Source organism: Rhincodon typus, chromosome 13 (assembly GCF_021869965.1).
Source record: "Rhincodon typus isolate 14 chromosome 13, sRhiTyp1.1, whole genome shotgun sequence".
NCBI classification, from domain to species: Eukaryota; Metazoa; Chordata; class Chondrichthyes; order Orectolobiformes; family Rhincodontidae; genus Rhincodon; species Rhincodon typus.
In genome coordinates, this window is record NC_063344.1 from 20,802,163 (window position 1) to 20,825,498 (window position 23,336).

General features: G+C 42.3%; 1 protein-coding gene across 1 annotated transcript in view; it reads right to left on the bottom strand.

The window, feature by feature from the left end:
* The window catches only part of LOC109929747 (claudin-1), a 40,153-nt gene that overhangs the window by 15,735 nt on the left and 1,082 nt on the right, over positions 1–23,336 (bottom strand). Inside the window, exon 3 of the mRNA XM_020529323.2 lies at positions 1,156–1,320. Coding sequence (XP_020384912.1) covers positions 1,156–1,320 — 165 coding nt within the window. The remainder of the gene's footprint in view (positions 1–1,155; positions 1,321–23,336) is intronic.

The window sequence follows — 23,336 nt, forward strand, 5'->3', positions numbered from 1 at the left end:
CCTGCGCGGACAGGAGGAGAGGCCCCTGCGCGGACAGGAGGAGAGGCTTTGCACAGTCTGGAAGCAAGGACCTGGTGTGGTCTGAAGTCGAGACCTGGTGCTGTCTGCTTGAAGGACTGTAATGCTGAACTTTTTAGTACTTTATTTTTCTAATTTATTCTTAGGATCTGTACCTAGGTATCTTTGTATCTAAGATGGCACCTTAAGTGGCTACTCTCTAAACTTTTCACTGCACTCATGTAAGTACATGTAATAATAACACAATTCTAATTCTAATTCTGAAGGGACAGTTGTCTATTATTTACTCACTATGACATTACGAATCAGTCCTTGTGGCTCTAGTTTCACTTCTTCACAGGGTTTACAACATAATTCACTGACTAGAAAGCAGAGACACCCTTGACAATAAAACTGTAAAGATTCAGCCGACTCCTCATACTTCATCTCAGGTTTACTGAGTATCCCGTGGCACTGACTGCACGCATAGATTATCTGTAGTCACTGCAAAATCTCAAACCACCCTCAGAATCTCTCATGTCCTTTCTTGATTCAGTTAAGCCCTAGTCACTAAGATTTTCTTTCTTCCAGTTTGAAACTACCTGGACTTAACTATTCAATTTCATCCACTCTAGTCACAGAGGGAGTTGGTTAGTTCAAGTGGATGACTAGCTGGCTTGTACTGGTGTATGATACTAGCAGCACAGGTTCAATTCCTGCACCAGCTGAGGTTGCCATGAAGGATTCTCGTTCTCAACCTCTCCCCTCACCTGAGGTATGGTAACTCTCAGGTTAAACCATCACCAGTTATATGTATACATACGTCTCTGATGAGAGAGTGTCCTATGGGTAGCTAAGACTATAGTGACTTTACCTTACATTTAACTCTTTGGCTAAAAAGTGAATGCATTTTCATTTCACAGTTCCACAGTCTCCAAATTGAGATAATTGCATGCTTCTTGAATTGACCAGTTTGGCATTAATCCATTAGCATGCTAATAATACTCAAATGATTTCCTTAAAACTAAAAATAGACACAACATGCAAAACAAACCAATGGATTTCCTCCACTCTTCCCACCCCCAAATGAACAGTTACATTTTTGTGCCTTTGGACATTTTTCTAAGTGAACCAAATCTTCTTTCTCCTCATTTGTACCTGAGATAATGAACATGACTCCCCCAACGGTAGCCACTTGGCCCTTCTTCGTTTTATCATCAGCAAAACATGTTGTGCATTTCATTCCCGTTGCAGCAATCAGGATTGCTAGGGTTCCCAGTAGTATTGCGATGATCATCAGTGCTCGAGTAGCCTGTAGCGTACCTGAAAAAGATAAGCAGACAGTAACAAATCCTTATAACTAGTTAAGATCAGTTTTTGTCTGTCCTATCATTTAACACAGTTTCCAAACTGAATGGTTCAAAACTATTAAGAATGTTCAATGCTGACCACATCTTTATTGCTGGTCACCCAACTCTCAAGAGATTACAAACATTTACAAAGGGAAGATCTTGTTACAAAATTATCTTCCTTCCTGTATCACATAGGAATCCAAAACATTCCACTGACCCATGGGATTGCAAGATAAATCTTAAAGAAGAGATAGGTCCTAGATTTTCCGGATTTGAGGAGAATGAGGGATGATCTTATTGGAACACAAAGTTTTTAAAGAGCTTGACAGAATAGATTTAATTATTGACCTTTTCAGGCCCAACAGATTTAATTTTGGGTAGAACAAAATTAATAGATAGAGTTAAGAAAGAAAAATTGAAACCCAGGGATTCACCAGAGAAGCAAAAACCCTAGTGGGATGTAACATTAGATTTGGAGCAGAGTCAGGGAATGATTAAAAGAAATTACCTTGAAATACTACAGTTGTCTAGAATGCTATGGAAAACAGAAAAGAAGGAAAACTAGCTGTGTGTGGCTGAGTATATAGAGTCAGAGATATACAGCATGGAAACAGACCCTTTGGTCCAATTTGTCCATGCCAACCAGATATCCTAAATAAATCTAGTTCCAAAATGCCAGCATTTGGCCCATACCCCTCCATACCCTTCCAATTCATATACCTATCCAGATGGTCTCTTAGTGTGTTCTGAAGCTGGTGAATGGTAAATTTGATTGTCCATCTGAACAATGTAGTGAATTTGGGCAAGTTCCAGAGATGCAGTCAGCAGAAGAAACTTTGGCAACACTGACAGTTTGGGCTATTAGAAATCATTGTTTCTTAACTTGCTTCATTTTGTTGGAGTGGAATTTTTTCAGGTGAGTCCAGTTTGCATGGACTTTGGATGATCCTTTGAGTGAGGCACAACAATGGATGTAGGGGCCCTCATGAATACAGAGGCAAATTGTTGGCTTTCGGTTAATAGTGAACAACAGGTGTTATAATTGGGAAGTCAAATATGCCATAGTTGATAGGATAAAAGAGTCTGCCCTTTGGCAGAAAGAATAGAAGAGCTGAATATTATTTAAAGAGAGAGACTATATGAAGCTGCAGTACAGAGGGATTTGGGGGCTGTTATGTATAAATCACAAAAAGCTGGCAATAAAGTTCAGCAGGCAATCAGAAAGGCATGTAGAATGTTGGTCTTTATTTCAAAGGGAGTACTGTGCAAAAATAGGGATGTAAAAAATAGGAATAAAACTACACAAGGCACTAGTCAGCGTACACCAAGAACATTATTCCTCTATCTGAAAAAGATACACTGGACTGGAGGCAGTCAACAGAGGGTTCACTAAGTCGAGGATCAGCCATGATCTTATTGAATGGTGGAGTAGACTTGATGGGCAGAATGGCCTACATCTGCTCTTATACCTTATGGTCTTAAGAAAGGATGTCAGACCATCTTGGGTATCTAGAATCAAAGGAAGACAGTCTCACAATAAGGGGCAGGCTATTTGGACTGAGACAAGGAGGATTTTTTTCACTCACAGAGTGTTGAATCTTTGGAATTACCTGATCTGGAGGGCTGTGGAAACTCAGTCAATAAGTCAGACAAAGACAGAGATTGATTGATTTACAGATATTAAAGATATCAAGGGATGTGGGAATAGTACCATTTATTGTATTGAGACAGAAGATAAACCATAGCCTATTCACAGATTCCTTACAGTGTGGAAACAGGCCATCGAGTCTATACCTACACTCCAAAGAGCAACCCACCCAGACCACACACCCCAACTATCCCTGCATTTCCCATAGCTAATCTACCTAGCCTGCACATCCCTGGACACTATGGGCAATTTAGTACGGCCAATCCACCTAACCTGCACATCTTTGAGGGGAAACCCATGCAGATATGGGGAAAACTTGCAAACTCCTGACAATCACCTGAGAGTGGAACCAAACCCGGGACCCTAGCGCTGTGAGGCAGTAGTGCTAACCACTGAGCTACCATGCCACCTCAGGTATAGCATATCAGGGTTTGAGGAGCCAAATTACTTACTCCTAATCCTATTTCTTATCTTTCTATTTAGAAGGCAGTTCACCAACTAAAGGAAGGTGCAGAGTGGATTTCTCCTGGACTCAGTACCATGACTACTGCTCTTTATAATATATGGATTTGGTAGTACAGGACATAATTTCAAAATGTGCCAATTACATTAAATTTGAAAGCAAGTCAGCAGTGAAGAAAATAGTGAGAGTCTTTAAAAAGAACACTCAGGCTGGTAGAATAATCGCATGGTTGATGAAATTCAACACAAAAAAATGAGATGATACAAGTTGACGTAAGTCTCAGTAGAGATATTACAAGCCAAGTGACACAATGTAAAAGCAAGTCTACAATGAGATAGACCTGAAGGTACTTGTGTACAAATCTGTACAAAAATGCTGCACTAATCTAGTTTTGGTATCAAACCTCAAAGGAGAATAAGAAAAGACATTCTCCAAATCACAGGTAGGCCATTAATCTATCAAATATAAAGAGTTATTACACTGAGATACTAAAATCAGCATGAGCAAAACCAGGAAAAATGTAAAAACTCAGCTTCTGCAAAAGATAGGTGAACAGCTCACTCCAACATAAAAAAGCCAAGGTGGTTTCCATCACTGACTGACCTACTATGTATTTCCAGAATTGCTGCTTTCATTTTACAGACTATAATGGTTGCCCACAATTCTCCCCCATAACAAAAAAAGAAGTTGTAGTGATTGGAAGCAGGTGAACCTCAATGACTACGAGATCCTTAACTGAAGTTTGTTAATCTGGGCCAATCAGGAAGACCTGGCTGACCAATATAAACAGGGGATTTTGAATCTCCTCAGTTCAGGGGACTGACTCTGAGCTGGCTGGCCACAGCCAGTGTACTGTGCACAAGTGAATAAGGGGTGATTTGGTTTCGGGATACCGGCCTCTGTGCAGTTATTTCAAAATTTAATTCAGATGTGAGTTTACATTTTGAAAGCTAATCTTATTGATATGAAATGTGCCTTCAGAACATAGCCTCACCCACTCAAGGCCACTTTGCTTGAGACATTTCTGAAATAATTCAAACCCAGTGTCAACTGGTGCTCATGGGAAGCATTGTTTGCCTCAGAACAAGGTGGTTATAGATTCAAGTCACAGTTCAGAGGCTTGAGCACCTAATTCAGGTTGACAGTCAAGAATAGGGTTTCCTCTGTCCTGTGCTATGGGACCAGTAGGGGGGAGGCGATGACCTAACAGTATTATCACTGGAGTGTTAATCCAGAGACCTACATAATGTTTTGGTTCGAATCCTGCCACAGCAGATGATGGAATTTGAACTCAATAAATATCTGGAATTATGAGTCTAATGAAGACCATAAATCCATTGCTGATTGTTGGGGAAAAACCCCTCTGGTTCACTAATGTCCTTTAGGGAAGGAAACTGCCATCCTTACCTGGTCTGGCCCACATTTGACTCCAGACCCACAGCAATGTGGTTGACTCTTAAATGCCCTCTGGGCAATTAGGGACGGACAATAAATGCAGCCAGGCCAGCGACGCCCTCATCCCATGAATGAATAGAGATTTTAAAAAAGTTGCTTTCTAGGGGAGACATTAAGCAGAAGCCTCACCTGTCCCCTCAGTGGAGGTAATTTGCAGTATTTGGAAAACAACAGGTGAATTAAGGACATTAGCTGTTCATTGCCTCATTTGTGTTTGTGGGATCTTGCTGTGCATACTGTGGCTGCTGTGTTTCACAATATTATAGCAGTGAATACACTTCATAAGTATTTTATTGTCTGTAAAGTGTTTACGAAGCTCTGAAGTTATGCAAGATGCTTTGCTACGTTATCTCAAAACCATTGAAGAGTCACAAAAGGAAGATTTCTGGTATGCTCTGAGGAACTATTCAGCCAAGGAATTCAATGTGTCACTTTAATCTCACAGTTACTTGGTTGCACAGCATGTCAGCATTACTGAAAGAGAGAGGACCACTGTGAAAGTTTTCTTGCACTCATCAGGGCAGGTATAAAAATATCAAATGCCAGAGGGAGCAACAATCTATATTGCATAAGATAAAGGTACTGATTGACAATTTGGATCTGATTGGTCAAGGAGTTGCCATGGCCAATTCATCAGGGAACTTTAGGGCCCCATGCTTTTGTTTGATTTAAATAAGATGCAATTTCTGGACACATTGTTCTTGTTCACACAGGGCACTCTTTTAAATAAAACCCAGAAAACAAAAATCAATCAACAGCATCACAATCAGCATGATATCAGTCACCTAGCTGACAAACCTTTCTTATTAATTCCTCTGCACTAAACAACTCAAAAGATGCTGAACAATTAAATAAGTGCAAAGCTTTCACGACCAAAACTGTGTTATTCAGAATCAACACTGACTCAAGAATACAAAGATTCTAAAGAGTTGGATCAAACATACAAGACTGTCCATATCAATCTTTTCTCATTTGTAACAATTGTAACAACAACCTTCATTTACAGGGGTCCTTGATTAATGATTATCCAATTTGCAAATGGACTCAAACTCATTCACAAGCCAGGGATTACCTGCATACAGTGCTTTCAGCATTGGGGAACTGTTGGTTTTGATGTTCCAAAGCAGCTCCCACAGATTGGAAGGTAGCAAATGCAGCATGTTTATTCAAGAAGGGAGGAAGGAAGTAAGCAGGGAACTACAGGCCGGTTAACATGACATGAGAAATAGGGAAAATATTAAAATGGCATTATACACATGGGAACTGGGCACATAAAATAACCAAGCAGAGATCGTACAGATTTACAAAAAATGCTGCATTTAACAATTCTTTGAGATTTTTGAGGATGTTACTAGTGAGATGGATAAAGGGGGAATGGGTGAGTGCTATGTATTTGCATTTTCAAAAAATATTGAATCATGTGCCAAGTGGGAGGTTATTACATGTAATTAGGACTAATGGAATTAGCATGGATTTCAAAATGGATAGAGGATTGGCTAATTCAAAAACAGTAGGAATAAATGGGTCATTTTCAGTTTGGCAGATTGTAACTAATGGGGTCCATTAGTTTTTGGGCCTCAGGTATTTGTAACCTACATCAAGAACTTAAACATTTTACACAGATATTCCTTATCTTTTTGCTAATGATGTAGTTGGATAGGAAAGTAACCTGTGAGGAAGATGCAAAGAGGAGGCAAAGTTGTACGCCCAGCTTCAATGAGTGAATAATAACGAGGTAGTTGGACTATAACATGTGGAAGTGTGAAACTGCCCCCTTTTGAAGGGAAAATAGAAAGAAACAGAATATTTTGAAAATTGAGACAGAATGGGTAATGTGAGCACTCTGAGGGATGCATGGTCCTGGTACATGAATCAGTGAGAGTGAATACGAAGGTTAAGCACAATCAGGAAGGCAGTGCTGCAGTGGTTATATCATTGGATATAGTCATTCAGAATCCAGGCTAATATTCTCAGGTAATGGGTTTGAACCCTGCCATGGCAGATGGGGTAATTTTAATGCAATAAAAATTCTGAATTTAAAAGCTGTGAAATGGTTACCGTTAAACGACTGCCAATTGCTGTAAAAACCTATCTTGTTCACTAAAGTCCTTTAGGAAATACAATCTGTTATCCTTACCCGGGTTGGCTCATGCATGACCCCAGACCCACAGCAACATGACTGACTGTAAACTGCCTTCATAAATGGCCCGAGCAAACCACTCAGTTCAAGAGGCAATTAGGGATGGGTAATAAATTCCGGGTCAGCCAGTGATGCCCAAATCTCATGAATATTTTTTTTAAAAGCAAGCAAATAGGAGAGCAAATAGTATCTGAATCTTTATTACAAAAGGATTGGAGTATGTAAATAAATAAGTCTAACAATAACAATATGGAACCTTGGTGCGATCGCACAGTACTGCAGATATGCAGCTTTGGTCTCCTTACCCAGAGAAAGACATTCTTGCAATGGGCAGTGTAAAGAAGATACACAAGACTGGTTCCTATGTTAAGGGGATTGAGAAGAGATGGAACAGGTTAGGTCTGCATTCTCTAGGATTTAGGAAAATGAGTGTTCTTTTAAAATTCATTCATGGGATGTGAGCATTGCTGGCTAGGCCAGCAGTTATTGTTTATCCCTAATTGCATCTTGATGGTGGCTTGCAAATGCCATTTCAGAGGTCAGTTAAGAGTACCAGTGCTGTTGGTCTTCATTCAGGTTGGCTTAGGATGACTGATTTCCTTCCCTAAAGGATGTTAGTGAACCTGATCAGCTTTTACAACAATTGGCAATAGTTACGTGGTCGCCATTAGGCTAACATTTTATTCCAGATGTTTATGGAATTCAAATTGCACCATTTGCCATAGTGAGATGTTATTTCATATCCCCAAGAATATCAGCCTGAAACTCTGACACGTCTCCTCTCCTAAGGTATCAAAATACAAAGCATACATAACAGGCTTGATAGGTAGATTCAGGAAGATATTTCCCCTATCTGTGTTGTCAAAAACGATAGATCACAGTCTCAGAATAAGGGGCTGGCCACTTCAGACTGAAATGAGCAAAAATGTCTTCACATGTTGACAATCTTTGGAATCCTCCACAGTGTGGAAGTGGAGTTGCAGGGGTTCATTGGATGCTCAGGCATTAGCTATGTTCAAAGCTGAGAGGAACAGATTTTTAGTTATTAAGGGACGTTTTATGGGAATAATATTAGAAGGTTGAGGCAGAAGCTCAACCATAATCTAAATGGCTGAACGGTCTAACTCTATTCCTATTATGTTCTTTTCCCAAGATAAAAATTGATACTGAGCCAAAGGAAATGCCATTAAGAGTCGTGACTAAAAGGTTGAGCAAGATTTAAGGTCAAGAGGGAAGAGGTTTAGACAGGGAATGCTAGAGCTTAAGTTCTAGGGGGCATGACAGCAATGGTGGAGTAAAATAAATGACATGCTAGAGGCCATAACAAAATGCTGGAAATCTTAAACAAAAATAGGAAGTGCTGGAGATATTCAGCTGGTCTGGAAGCATCCAAGTGAAGAGGAACAAAATGTAAATATCTCAGGCTGATGACCTTTCTTCAGAAATGCTGAGTATTTTCAAAATGTAATTTCATGCAAGAGACTAGAAGAACATGGGATTCTAGTGCAACTGGAGGAGTTTACAGAGGATGCGAATTATATTCAAGTTAACTAGGTAATGTGTCATAAAGATAACACGAAATGGGACCGTTTCCAAGTTCACATGATGATGTTTTGCTTTCAGGGAGTTACAAGATTAGTGAGTTCTGTTGACCTGCAAAGCACAAGAAAGCTAAATGTATGAGAGGAGAAATTATTAAAAACTCAAAACATATGTTTAAGATATGGAACGTTCAACAACGATTGCAATCTGAAGTTATTAATCTGTTCCTAGAGTCCAGAATCTTCTCAATGTTGCCTGCACATTGTTCCTGGATCAGGAGATGTTGCTTGCCAGCAATGAAATCATTGTGTAGCATCACACATATTTTACCAACCATGCACTCACTAGCCATTCATCAATAATGCTGAAAGGTGTTCTGTTCTAACTTGCCTTGCAGATGGTATAATTGATCTGGTTTTCACAAAACGCGTAGTAAGATGAATCATGTGAGATGAATTACTAAAGCAATAAAAATTAGATTTCTCCAATTCATGCCTTTCAGCTGGTATACACAGGAGGCCCAGTAAAAACAACAGAATGAAAGGTCAACAATAGGACAAGGACCACCTTAAAAGAAAAGTAATACATTAGATCAATTTCTGACTCTATAAAGAAGAACTTGTATTTATATAGCACCTTTCACAACGTTTGGACATCCCAAAACCAATAAAGAAACTTTATTTGTCCCTTGAATATTCAATAGTGACATATGCAGGAAATGCTGCAGCCAACTTGCACACAGTATGCTCCCATAAATATTAACCCGAAGGATCTAGGCCCAAAACGTCAGCCTTCCTGCTCCTCCGATGCTGCTTGGCCTGCTGCGTTCATCCAGCTCTACACCTTGTGACCTGATTTGGGTGTTGCTTAAAGAATGTCCTATTTCTCAAAAGTGTCACGTGACCTTGTAACTCCACCTGAAACACCTCACCCAAAACTACTGAAGTAGACACACTAGATAAGATTCAGCTCAACTGTTGCACTTTGAACCAGTACACAACTTAGGAACCATGCTGCAGAACAGTTAATGACTTCGCCGACATGTGCTAAATTTAGTTCAGTGACAACACTGAACCAAAATAAACTACGGGATAGGGATAGGTCTTCAATATCAACAGTTTTAAAAAAGGCCAAATAATTCAAATTATCTCCACGAAGACAGTTTGATGTTTGGCATAATTGAACAGGAGCTGGAAGCGAAAGTTAGTTTGTGCAGTCCCTTCACAGAATTCAATTGTTCACATTTAATTCCTTGTCAGTCCCTCCCCATCCTTTTTGAAAATAAATATTAATTCCTCACTGTAAAGAGCTTTGTACTCAGGTTGTAAAGACATATTTTAAAAAGTTAGCTTGTCCTGACTTTCAGCTCAATCCTTGTACACCCAGATCAGGGTTTAAGCACATTTGAGCCCACAATATATGCGAACAATTTTGGTTGGCAATGAGGACATTGTTGGAGGGACCGTATTTCTGTCGAAACGTTAAACTAAGACCCAATAGATCCACCAAGTTGGATGTTAAAGATCCCATGGCACTATTCAAAGAACAGCAATGGAACACACCCTCTGCACCCTGGTTAACAATGATCGCCCACTCAATGCCATTAAAACATATGATCTGGCCACTTAGCATATTCCAGTTTGTGAGAGCTTGCTGTGCATAAAATGGCTGCTGGGATTTCCTCCATTGAGCCAATACAGATTAATGCTCAACCAGCTGGTGAACGCAAATTTGCTCCTTTGCTCCTTGTTTAATTTCCTCTTACTGGCCATTTTCTCAACTGCGACTCCCTCCCAGCCGTGCCAGAGCTCCCTGCTTCTATCCAGCCATGCAGATTCCTTGTCCTGTTTATCAGAAAAACTGCCACCTTCCATTTCCGTAATATAGTTACCTTCACCTTCCCTCTATTTTGCAGCCAAAATCCACTGTCATCTCTGTACAATACTGCACTTGTGGGAACATATCCTTCTTCCCAAAGCTCTATTTCATAAACTTAGCCCAAAGTTGTACTCATCTATCTTGGAATTAAAACAACACTGCAAAGGGCCATCTGGTATTCATATTCCACACAAATTTCCACCCACTCTAATTCCTTCTTTCTTCAGTTTCTGTATCCCTTTTCTCCCGTCTCTGTTATACATCAAGTCTTGACTCATGTAACAAGCTCTGGGCTCCACATTCTCACTACCATGTAAACAAATTCTACCTAAATTCTTTACTTGATTTTAGTGTTTATTTGATGTGGGAATGGAATATAAATATAGCAAAGTTTTACTGCAGCTGCATCGGATGTTGGTGAGACCACACTGGAGTACTGAGCACAGTTTTGGTCTTCTTATTTAAAAGGAAGTTTAATTGCTTTAGAAATGGTTTAGAGGAAGTTCACTCAACTCATTTGGGATGAAGTTATCTTATGATGAAAGGTTGAACAGGTTTGGTCCATACTCATTGGACTTTAGAAAAACGAGGTGATCTTATGAAACTGGACAGAAGGGATTCCTAAGGAATGTGGGCGAGACAAAACCTAAGGGGCTTAGTTTAAGGAAAAGCGGTATCCTTTTTTAGACAGAGATGAGTACAAATTATTCTCAGTGCACAAGTCTCTTTCCTAACAGGCAATGGAAGCTTTGTCCTTTAATTTATTCAAGGCAGATTTAGATAGATTTTTGATAGACAAGAGAGTTAAGGGTTATGTGTGAGGCAGACAGGAAAGTGAAGCTGAGACCATACCCAAATCAGAGAGGACCTACCAAATTGGAGCAGATTCAAAAGCTCAATTGGCCTACTCCATGTCCTCTGTCCTATGTTACTATGATTTGTTATTGATGAATGCAGGCCTCCTGATCCCTAGTTTCCAATCTTCACTCCTATCAACAAAACCACACTGACGGCCTCCCTTTATTTGGTCTGTACAAAAATCCTTGCACTTTATTTCCATCCAAATTCCCCATTTCCAAGTCTGGCTTCCAGGATCATAAGAAACAGGAGCTGAAGTAAGCCACTCAGCCCATCAAACATGCGCTGCAATTTAATTGGATCACGGCTGATTATTGATCTCAATGCCATTTTCCCCACTCTATCCCTAATTATATTGATATTTTTACCATTGAGAAATATATTGATTACTGTTTTGTTTCTGATCATTAACTGGGCTTTGGTAGGTCACTGGGGTAGAGATTTACAAAGATTCACCACCCTCAGTGAAGAAATTCCACTTCATTTCAGTCCTAAATAACCTCCCCGTTATTTGGAGACTTTGTCCCCCAATTCTAGACTCCCAGCTATGGATAACAGCCTTCCTACATCTATTCTTTTGAACTCTGTAACAATACTGCAGCTAAATTCTCTTGCACTGTTCCCTCCACCCTCTCATTTCCTTCAACACACCGCTGGGACTAAGCCTTCACATTCTGCAGTACTGCTCTCAGGAATTGGCTCCTTAAACCATGCAGCCTCTTTTGAAACAAGAACCGATGAACTGATCTACACACAGTACGAAAGCAACTTGTTGCTGGGTGTACGGGCAAGAACAAACTTGCATTTTAGTCATCAACTTTCAGATCATCCCAAATATTTCACAGTCAGTGAAGTACTTTTGAAGTGTACTCACTGTTGTGTACTCACTGTCGGAATGTGGGAGATGTGTCAGAAAATTGCTGTTTGTGGGATCTTGCAGAATGAAAAAACAACCAAACAATCCGTTGTTTAGATGAAGATGAAGGGATGACTGTTGATCAGGACACTATGGAGAACTCGCCTGCTCACACCATTTCACGACATCTTTTATATCGTAAGAGGTAGGACTCTGAGAATGGCAGTTTGGGCAGCAAAGCAAGTTCACCTGGAGTTTACGCTCAAGTGGATGGAGATCATTTCTGTGACCTTCAGAGTCATGCACTGAGCCAAGGCTGACAAGTGACTCAGGGAAGACTGAACTCAACAAACTTCAGAAACTGCCAGTATCTGTCAGCACCAGAAACTAATCTGACTAATGCAAGTCAAGAGTCTGCGAGAGGACACGTCTGCAATGCAAATGATCATGGAACCAGAGCATGCAGCAAATGGAAAAGGTTTGCTGCATGCATTGGAAGAGGTTAGCATTGACAGTCAAAGTGACTGAACAGAACAGCAGGCGCATAGGAAGCTCTGTTTTAATGATTGGTTGTTTTGAATGTGATTGCCAGAAACTGGTTAAAGGCAGCTCTCATTTATGGAGTTATGAACCACGGTGCTGGACAGGCAAGGACAACAACTGATTTCGCAAAATGCAGAGCGAAACAACACAAAAAATGGTCTTTGGAGTGCCATTTACAACACCACAAAAGGTTTTAGAAGTAATAAAGCTCTCACAAAGTATAGCTACTGCCTTAAGGAGTGTGGCAGCAAATTCCTACTTTGCAAATTCCCACTTAGAACATCAGGATTATGAGCAGTATATTTTTTAGTGATGATGACAGTGGAGAGATAAATATCAGCCAGGTCACTAGGCAGAGCTCCCCTGTCCCTCTTCAGATTAGCGTAACATTATCTTTTATATCAGACCAAGAGGACAGACAGAACCTTGTCTCATCCAAACAAGTGTAACTCACCTTCAACCCATTCCTTTCAAAATTCATTCATGTGATGTGGGCAATGCTGGCTGTTTCACCATTTATTGCCCATCTCTAATTGTCTTGGAAAAGGTGGCAGTGAGCTGCCTTCTGAAATCACTGCAATCATGATGTATGTGGATAGCACAATCCCATTAGGAAGAGATTTCTGGATTTTATCCTCAGGCCACTGAAGAATGAATGCTATATTTCAAAGCCAGAATGGCTTGGGGGGAGCTGGCAACTGCTGGGGTTGCCATATGTCTGCTGCCCTTGTCTTTCTAGATGGTGGCAGATGTGGATTTGGAAAGTGCTGTATAAGGAGCCTTAGTGAACATCTTCAGTGCATCTTATAAATAGTCCACAGTGGTGTAGGGAGAAAATATTGGGTATTGACGGTGGAATAGGGCTCCTGATCTCGGGCCATGTCTGCTTTGCCCACTTCCCATTTCGTCTCATTTTTGTCTCTTTTCTTTTTCTTTCTCTTTTGCTTACCTTGTACTTTATTGTGGTGGAGGAGAGTGGGACCTGTGCAGGGGAGACAGCAGGGCTCACGTTGGGGGAGACAGCGGGACCCACGCGGCGGGAGACAGCGGGACCCACGCGGCGGGAGACAGCGGGACCCACGCGGCGGGAGACAGCGGGACCCACGCGGCGGGAGGAGAGCTGGCCCGGGGCAGGAGAGACCAAGCCTGCAGCAACTGCTTCCTGCTGGTGTTGGACTCGACCAGGCCCTTGGCTTAGCACTTAAGAAGAACTGTAATTGTGAACTTCTAACTTTATTTCTCTTTTTCTCTACTTTATACATAAGATTTTGTAATTGGATAACTTTGTACACAAGATGGCGCTGGGCCTGGCAACTTTGTATGCTTCTCACTGTACTCCAGTATCCCTGTACTTGAGTACACTTGACAATAAAACATAATTCTAATTCTAATGTGATGCCAGTCTAGCAGGCTACTTTGTCCTGTTGAGCTTCTTGAGTGTTGTCGGAATGGCACTCATTCAGCCAAATGAGGAGTATTTCATCACACTCCTGACTTGTAATTTATTAATGGTAGATCGGATTTGAGGAATAAGGAGGTGAGTTGGTTACTGCAGAATTCCTAGCGTCTGACCTGCTCTTACAGCCACCATATTTATATGGCTAGTCAATTCAGTTTCTGTCAATAGTAGTCCCCAGGATGTTGATAGTGAGGGATTTCAGAGATGGTAATGTAATTAAATTTCAAGGGGTGATGATTTCATTCTCTTTTGTTGGAGATAGTCATTGCCTGGCACGTGTGACTATTACCATTACCAGTCCACACCTGCATACTGTCCAGGTCTTGTTGCTTGAGTATCTGAGGAATCTGAAATGCAGCTGATCATTGCATAATCATCTATGAACACCCCCACTTCTGATCTTACGATGGAGCTGACCTTATATTGATGACGCAGCTGAAGATGGTTGGATACCGCCCTGAGGAACTCCTGCAGAGATGTCCTGCAGCTGAGATAACTGACCTCCAACAACCACAACCATCTTCCTTTATACTGTTCTGGAACAGTTTATTTATTGCCAGAATGTTGTCAGGGTCCAGAGCATTTGCAGTATCTGATGCCTTCAACTATTTCTTGATACCATGTGTAGTCAATTGAATTAGTCAAAAAGTACCATCTGCAATGCTGGGGACCTAAGGAAGAGGCCTTGCTCCCTCAGTACTGACCTTCCAACAGTGCAGCACTCCCTCAGTACTATAATTTTTGCACTTGCTCCAACAACCCACTCTTAGTTAACTTTCAATTATAAAATATACAGCTTGAAACCAACAATTGACCCTTGTACCACATTAATTCAAAGTTACTTTGTCACCAAAGTTACCAACAACCTAGAAAACAAGTGAAGGATTGATTCTGACACAGAAAGAAACATACAGCTGACAGCCCCTCCCCATATTCAAAAGGTCAGCCAGAGAGTTTTGAGTCATTCCAGAGATGGTTCACTGAAAGAAAGACTTGCATTTCTAAGGAGCCTTCCAAGCCTCAATGTGCCACACGGGATGAACATACATATGAATAAGGAGCAGAAGTAGGTCACAAGGCCCCTTGAGCCAGCTCCATCAATCTGTAGGATCATGACTGATGAATAAGATCACCTCTCATTCGCCTAAACTCCAGTGAGGACATGCCCAGGCTACTCAACTTCTCTTCATAAGAACAGAGGTGGTGGTGTAGCCATATATCCACTACTAGCCCAAAACTGAAGGCTAATGCTCTGGGGATATAAGGTTGAATCCCACCATGGTTGATGATGAAATCTGAATTCAATTTTAAAAAAATGAGAGTTTTATCTTGATTAAAAAAATGGTCTAATGGCACCCATGCAATTATTACAGATTGTCATAAAAGCCCATCTGAGGTTCATGTCCACCAGGGAAGGAAATCTGCCATCCATACCTAGCATGGTCCTCATGTGACTCCAAACACACAGCAAATACGGATTTGCAATAAACGTGGACCTGGTCAGTGATACCCACATCCTGAATTCCCTTCATACCCAGGATCTATCCAGTGAGCATTCACTGGACTGCCAATGCCAATATATCTTGCCTTAGACAAGGGGACAAAAGATATGCAAGTTAGGTGGACTGACTATGCTAAATTGCCCTGTAGTATTCAGGGATGTGCAGACCAGATGGATTAGCCATGGTAAATGCAGGACTACGGAGGAAGATCTGAGTAGGATGTTCTTCGGAGGGCCAGTGCAGATTCAATGGGTGGAATGGCCATTTGTATAATCTTTTGGTCTCTTTGCCCTTGATCTCTCTGCCTATAAATTCATTGCCTGTGTGCTTCTCTCTCACTTCACCTGATGAAGAGACTACACTCCGATATCTTGTGATTTCAAATAAACCTGGTGTTGTGTGACTTCTGACTTTGTCCACCCCAGTCCAACACCAGCACCTCCACATCATGAATGCAGTAAGACCAGGCTTTGGGTTGAAAAGTCGCAAGGAATATTTGTGCCACACAAATGTCAAGCAAATGGCTATCTCCAAAAACAGACAGACAATCTAAACATTGTCCCTTGACATTTAATAGGATTACTATCACAAAATCCACCACAGAATTAACATCTTTCAGGGGTTACCACTGACCAGAAACTGAACTGGACTAATCATAAACAACAATAGCTACAAGAGAAGGATAGAGGCTAGGGATCCTGCAGCAAGTGACTCACATCCTAACTCCCCAAAGCATTGACATCAAGGAAACAACTGACTGAGTTTGGCATTAAGGAGTGCTAGTAAAACTGGCTCCAGTGTGAATCAAGGGAAAGCTTCCGCTCATTAAAACCATACTTGTATCCAAGGAAGATGATTGTAGTCATTGGAGGTATGGTGTTTCACCTCCAGGCCATCTGTGCAGGAGTTTCCCTCGTCCAACTACATTCAGCTGTGTCATAATGACCTTTCCTTCCTAACAAGGTCAGAAGTGAGATGTTCACTGTTCATTGAACATTGTCCAGCACCACTTGTCACCCCTCAGACCATGAAACAGTCTATGTCCAAATACAGCCAAGACCTGGACAACATTCAGATTTGGCTAGCAACATTTGCACCACACAAGTGCCAGGCAATGACCATGTCCAATAAGACAGTGTCTAATCATCGCCACTTGACATTAAATTGTGTTACTATCACTGAATCCTCCACTATTAATATCATGAGGGTTATCATTGACCAGAAACCGAACAGGAATAGCCATATAAATATAACGGCTATAAGACCAGGTCAGAGGTTAGGAATCCTGCAGTGAGTAACTCACTTCTTGACTCCCTAAAGCCTGCCCACCATCTAAAAAGCATAAATCTGGAGTACGATGGAAAATCACCATTTGTCTGGATTAGTGCAGCTCTAATAACAGTAAAGAAGCTTGATACCATCCAAGACAAAACAGACCAGTTAATTGGCACTAAATTCACTCCCTCCACCACTGACTCTCAGTGACAGCACTGTGAACCTTCTATAAGACACACTGCAGAAATGTATTAAACATCCTTAAATAGCACCTCCCAAAACCACAACCAAATGGACAAGGGCAGCAGATACATGAGACCACCACCTGCAAGGACCCCTCAAAGCCATAACCATCCTGATTTGGACAGATATTGCCATTCCTATAGGATCACTGGGTCAAAATTCTGGAACTCACTCCCCCCCCCAATGACATTGTGGCTCTACCTATAGCATATGGGCTAAAACAATTCAAGAAGGTAGTTCAGCACCATCTCCTCAAGGGCAATTAAGGATGGGCAATAAATGTTGGCCTAGTCAGTGATGTCAAGATCCTATGAATAAATTCAAAAAACCTTAACCTGTTTATATCCCTCTGTGGGCTTTTTGTGTCAACTCATTGCCTGTTTTCCCTTCTACTTTGCATCATCTGCAAACTTGGTGACAGTAGATTTATTTCCCTCATCCAAGTTATTAATCTATCTAGTCAATAACTGTGTTCCCATTACTAATTCCTGTGGCACTCCACTATTTACAGGTTTCCATTCTAAGAGTGTCACCTTATCCCAACTTCCAGTCTTCTATTGGTTAGCCAATCCTCTACGTAAGCTAATATACTACTCCCAGTACCATGAGGTTTTATCTTATTAAATAGTTTTATGTAGCCTGTTGTATGCAGTACCTTATCAAATGCCTTATGGAAATCCAAATATATTATCATTACAGAGATAGTAGGAACTGCAGATGCTGGAGAATCCGAGACAACAAGGTGCAGGGCTGGATGAACACAGCAGGCCAAGCAGCATCATAGGAGCAGAGAGGCTGACGTTTCGGGCCTAGACCCTTCATCAGAAAAGGGGGAGGGGAAGGGGGTTTTGAAATAAATAGGGAGAGAGTGGGAGGCGGATAGAAGAGGGATAGAGGAGAGGATAGGTGGAGAAGAAACAAACAGGTCGAAGAGGCGGGGATGGGGCCAGGAAAGGTGAGTGTAGGTAGGGAGTTAGGAAGGGGATAGGTCAGTCCAGGGAGGACGGACAGGTCAAGGGGGCGGGATGAGGTTGGTCGGTAGGAGATGGAGGTGCGGCTTGAGGTGGGAGGAGGGGATAGGTGGGAGGAAGAACAGGTTAGGGAGGCAGGGACGAGCTGGACTGGTTTTGGGATGCGGTAGGGGGAGGGGAGATTTTGAAACTTGTGAAATCCACATTGATACCATTGGGCTGCAGGGTTCCCAAGCGGAATATGAGTTGCTGTTCCTGCAACCTTCGGGTGGCATCGTTGTGGCACTGCAGGAGGCCCAGGATGGACATGTCGTCTGAGGAATGGGAGGGGGAGTTGAAATGGTTCGCGACTGGGAGGTGCAGTTGTTTATTGCGAACCGAGCGTAGGTGTTCTGCAAAGCGGTCCCCGAGCCTCCGCTTGGTTTCCCCGATGTAGAGGAGGCCACACCGGGTACAGCGGATGCAGTATACCACATTGGCAGATGTGCAGGTGAACATCTGCTTGATGTGGAAAGTCTTCTTGGGGCCTGGGATGGGGGTGAGGGAGGAGGTATGGGGGCAGGTGTAGCACTTCCTGCGGTTGCAGGGAAAAGTGCCGGGTGTGGTGGAGCTGGAGGGGAGTGTGGAGCGGACAAGGGAGTCACGGAGAGAGTTGTCCCTCCGGAAAGCAGATAAAGGTGGGGAGGGAAAGATGTCTTTGGTGGTGGGGTCGGATTGCAGATGGCGGAAGTGTCGGAGGATGATGCGTTGGATCCGGAGGTTGGTGGGGTGGTACGTGAGGACGAGGGGGATTCTTTTTTGGTTTTTATTGCGTGGACGGGGTGTGAGGGATGAGGTGCGGGAGATGTGGGAGACACGGTTGAGGGCGTTCTCGACCACCGAGGAGGGGAAGTTACGGTCCTTGAAAAACGAGGACAACTGAGATGTACGGGAGTGGAATGCCTCATCCTGGGAGCAGATGCGGCGGAGGCGAAGGAATTGGGAATAGGGGATAGCACATTACTGCTTCCTCTATCTATCCTGCTTGTCACCTCCACAAAGAATTTGAATACATTTATCCAGCATGATATCTACTTTATGAAGCCATACTGATTCTGCTTAATTGTGCTTTTTATTTCTATATGCTTTGTTATTACTTCCTTTATAACAAACTTTAACATACTCTCAATAACAGATGTTAAGCCATCTGTTTTTTATTTGTCCCCTTACCTTTTTGAATAATGGTGTTACATTGGCAGTTTTCAAATCCAGTGAGACTTTCCCAGAACCTAAAGATTCTTGAAAGATTATTCTCAGTTACTACCATTCTTACATGACCCAGTGGAACCAGAAGACACAGCTGTGTTTGAAATGGCATAAATTCAAACTTAGTCTGCCAAAACTGCTAGCATGTGGTCAATTAATGGAACAGGTTCCTTGGGGAGGTGACGGGAACAGTATTGATTCATTCAAATGAAATAAATATAGTTTTCATAAGATAACATTTTGCTTGAATATTTATGCAACATTATGCATAGTATATAGAAAATGTGCACCACTTAGGAGGAACAAGTGATTTTGGGCTATGGTTCTCTAAGCTCTCTACCACATCATTCTCACTTTGTGTCTGCATCTGGAGTAGATGAATTGACAGAGGTTACTCTCTGTGATTAGCTAACAACTCCACATTTGTTGCATCATGTTCCTAACCAAGATGGCAGAAGACAAACTGGAAGGACCTTCATCTTTCGTCTTCTAGCAATTCCTGTATTCCAAACAATTTATACAGTTGCCTTCATTATTTTAGACTCTTGATCATTATCTTGGTCAGACAGGGAATGTAGGGGTGGGGACACTTTCGATGAGTTAATTAATTGCTGTGAAATTTTAAGCGGACTGTGGGTAGCTGTGATTCTCATCAAGAATCCTGCACAAAGTTAAAACTGGATTTCACTGTAAAGTCCCAGTGGTTCAATGGCTGGCCAGAGCTTCAATCTAAAGGTACCCAAAAGAATTATCACTCGAGCTGAGATAGCAAAGGGTGAGATAGAACCACAACCATCAGGAGATGAAAAGGAGATATTATTCATGAAAGAGTGCAAAGCTTGAACTTCAAAGGGCTGTAATGTAGCATTGCAAAACAATAAATGAAGGTATTTTGACCATATTGTTAATGAGAATTATTTATTCAAAATCTAAAGCCTTGTAATTCATAGATTTAACAGTGAATGTCCAACTGGGCGGGTTAGTTACAGAATATGCATGCTAGTCCCATTCCAGCTACTTACATGCATTCTGTCAGGTACTCACTCACTTTCTAGATTTGGACTCAGTAGGTATGTAAATGTGCTCACATGTAAACTTGGACAATCCCATTCAAGACTGAACTAGGGCTGATGGAGTTCTTTCAGGTTCCAAATTAAACAGAGCAAAAATTAGGACAAGTTCAAATATCAGTACTGCCACATTTAACAGTCCACAGAAGGGGACTACATTTAGAATCTGCTGACCTCTGCCTCTAGTTACAGGTGACCTTTACTGAGGTGCACACCACATCAGTCAGCATCATTGTAAACCTCAAACAAATCAGTAAGCTGGTAGATGTTGTCATGTTCACAGTTTTCACTAGTCTCAAATCATGAGAGCGCAGCTGTGCTTCAACACACAACCAATACTCCCAACACCCCTTTACTCCCAAGGTCAACACCCACCAACAACCCCTACTCCTCCCAACTCCAAAGTCCTCCCAACCAGTCCTCAACCCAACTCCAACTCCCTGCAAACAGTCGCCTCACCCCAACAACACCCTCAACCAATCCCGTCCCTCTGAACAACTCACCCAACCAGCCACTATGCCCCCAACTCCAACACCCCCATACAGCCCCCTCACCCTAAACAGCTCCCCCAACCAGTTCCTTCCACAGCATATGACTCAAATAACTTCTCCTCAACTCCAACTATCCAAGCACCCTTACATTCACCAATTCCAACTCGTGCCCACCATCCCCACTCTCCCTAGCAGCAACTACTCTCCAAACAATCCCCTCCCCTCAACAATTTGACTCAATTAGAATTAACCTTACTTCCCCCAACTTTAACACCCTCTAATCACCCATAGTCTGCCTTAATTCCAACTCGTGCCCACCAACCCCACTCTCCCTAACAGCAACTACTCTCCAAACAATCCCCTCCCCTCAACAATTTGACCCAATTAAAATTAACCTTACTTCCTCCAACTTTAACACCCTCTAATCACCCATAGTCTGCCTTAATTCCAACACTCCCAACCATCCCCCTCTTTCACCAAATTAGTCCAACCATACCCTCTCCCAAAACACTCCTTTCCCACCCAACAACTCTTCCAACTACCCTCACTGCCTCGACTTGAACTCCATCCTCAAGTACCCTTTCTCTCCCACAACTTAAAACCCCAAGCATCACCCACACTCCAACTCTGACTGTCCTTCTGTAAAATGAAAGTGAGTGATTCACAGATCCAGTATCAAACAGAACCTGACACTGAATCACATCTGTAGATATCAAGTGACCAAATGTTTGATCAGAGGGCTAGGTTTTAATCAGCATCCAGACATTGGAAAGACAGGTGAAGAGGTTTACAGTGGGAATTTCAGAGCTTCAAAATTGGCTTTTGTAGCACAGTGGTAGTGTCCCTACGTCTGAGCCAGAGGCCCTGGTTCAAGTCTCACCTGCTCTAGTGGTGTGTAATAACATCTCTGAACAGGTTCATTAAAAAGCCAGGACTTCAAAACTTAGTACCTAAGGGCAAATCAGAGGCAAGGAATCCTGCAGTGATTAACTCAGCTCCTGACTCTGCAAAGCCTGTCCGCTACCCTCAAACCACAGATCAGGAGTGGGATCCACTTGCCTGGGTAAGTGCAGCTGCAACACAAGTCAAGAAGCTCGACACATCCAGGACAAAGCAGCCTGCTGGATTGGCACCACATCCACAAACATTCACTCCCCCTCCACCAAAGTTCAGTAGCAGCAGTGTGTACTATCTACAAAACACATTGGAGAAATTTACCAAAGTTCCTTAGACTGAACCTTCCAAACCCACGACCAGTTCCATCTAGACAGACAAGGGCAGCAAAGACATGCGAACACCACTACCTGCAAGCCCCTCACCATCCTGACTTGGACACATCTGTTCCTTCAAAACTCTGAAACTCCCTCCCCAAGGACAGCAGCAATTTAAGAAGGCAGCTCACAACCACCTTCTCGATGGCAATAAACTCAGGCCCAGCCACCAATACCCACATCCCATGAATGAATAAAACAAACTATGGTGGAGCAACTAAAGTTGGAGATGGACAAAAATCCAAAATTGCAGGGGCACAAGTAACACTAGAAGTTGTAGAATGGCTTAACTTTGCAGAAATAGGGAATAGCAAGGTGATGGAGGCATTTGGGATGGAAGCGGAGAAAATTAAAAATCGAGACCAAGAATGAACAGAGGCCAGCGAAGTGAGCAGTGATGGGTGAACAGGAGGTAGCACAAGTTAGGATAAGGGCAGCAAAGCTCCAGAATGTGCAAACCCAGCCAGGAGGACACATGAATAGTGAACTCAGAGTGTGGCTGATTGTTTGAGGATCAGGAGGTGAGAAGGCCAGAGTCTGGCAGCCTTACGGTCAGCAGCCATGTCAATGGAAGCCCATATCAAACCAAAAAGAAAGCAAAGTGCTGTGAACAGACACTAGACATGGATGCTCATTTGAAGAGGTTAGCACAATGAGCTAAATAGTCTTTTTATGGACTTTGAGATTTCTGTGTCTGGTTCAGCCTCAGGCAATTGCTGGGGACAGGGTTCATGGGCAAAGGAGTAGACTTTGCAACAGGGGTTAAAGACTCTAGCTTCTGTCTTCCCAAGACACAATTGGTGGAAAGTTTCTGTCTATCATGTACTGGGAGCTGAACAACAGTTTGATAAACATGAGGCAGGAAAGGGGTCAAAACAGACGTTAGCAGGTCTAGCTGGGTGTGGTCAGTCTGCATTGGTAACTGACAGCATTACAGATGGAGAGACATGGGGGAACGTGTCAATGAGATGCAGAAAGGGGTGAAGGGGTAACAGCAGAGGTGAGAGGAAGCCATTACGGCTGATCTGGAGCCCAGAATGGATAGCTAACAGCACCAGCAGCTCACAGTTCCCTTTT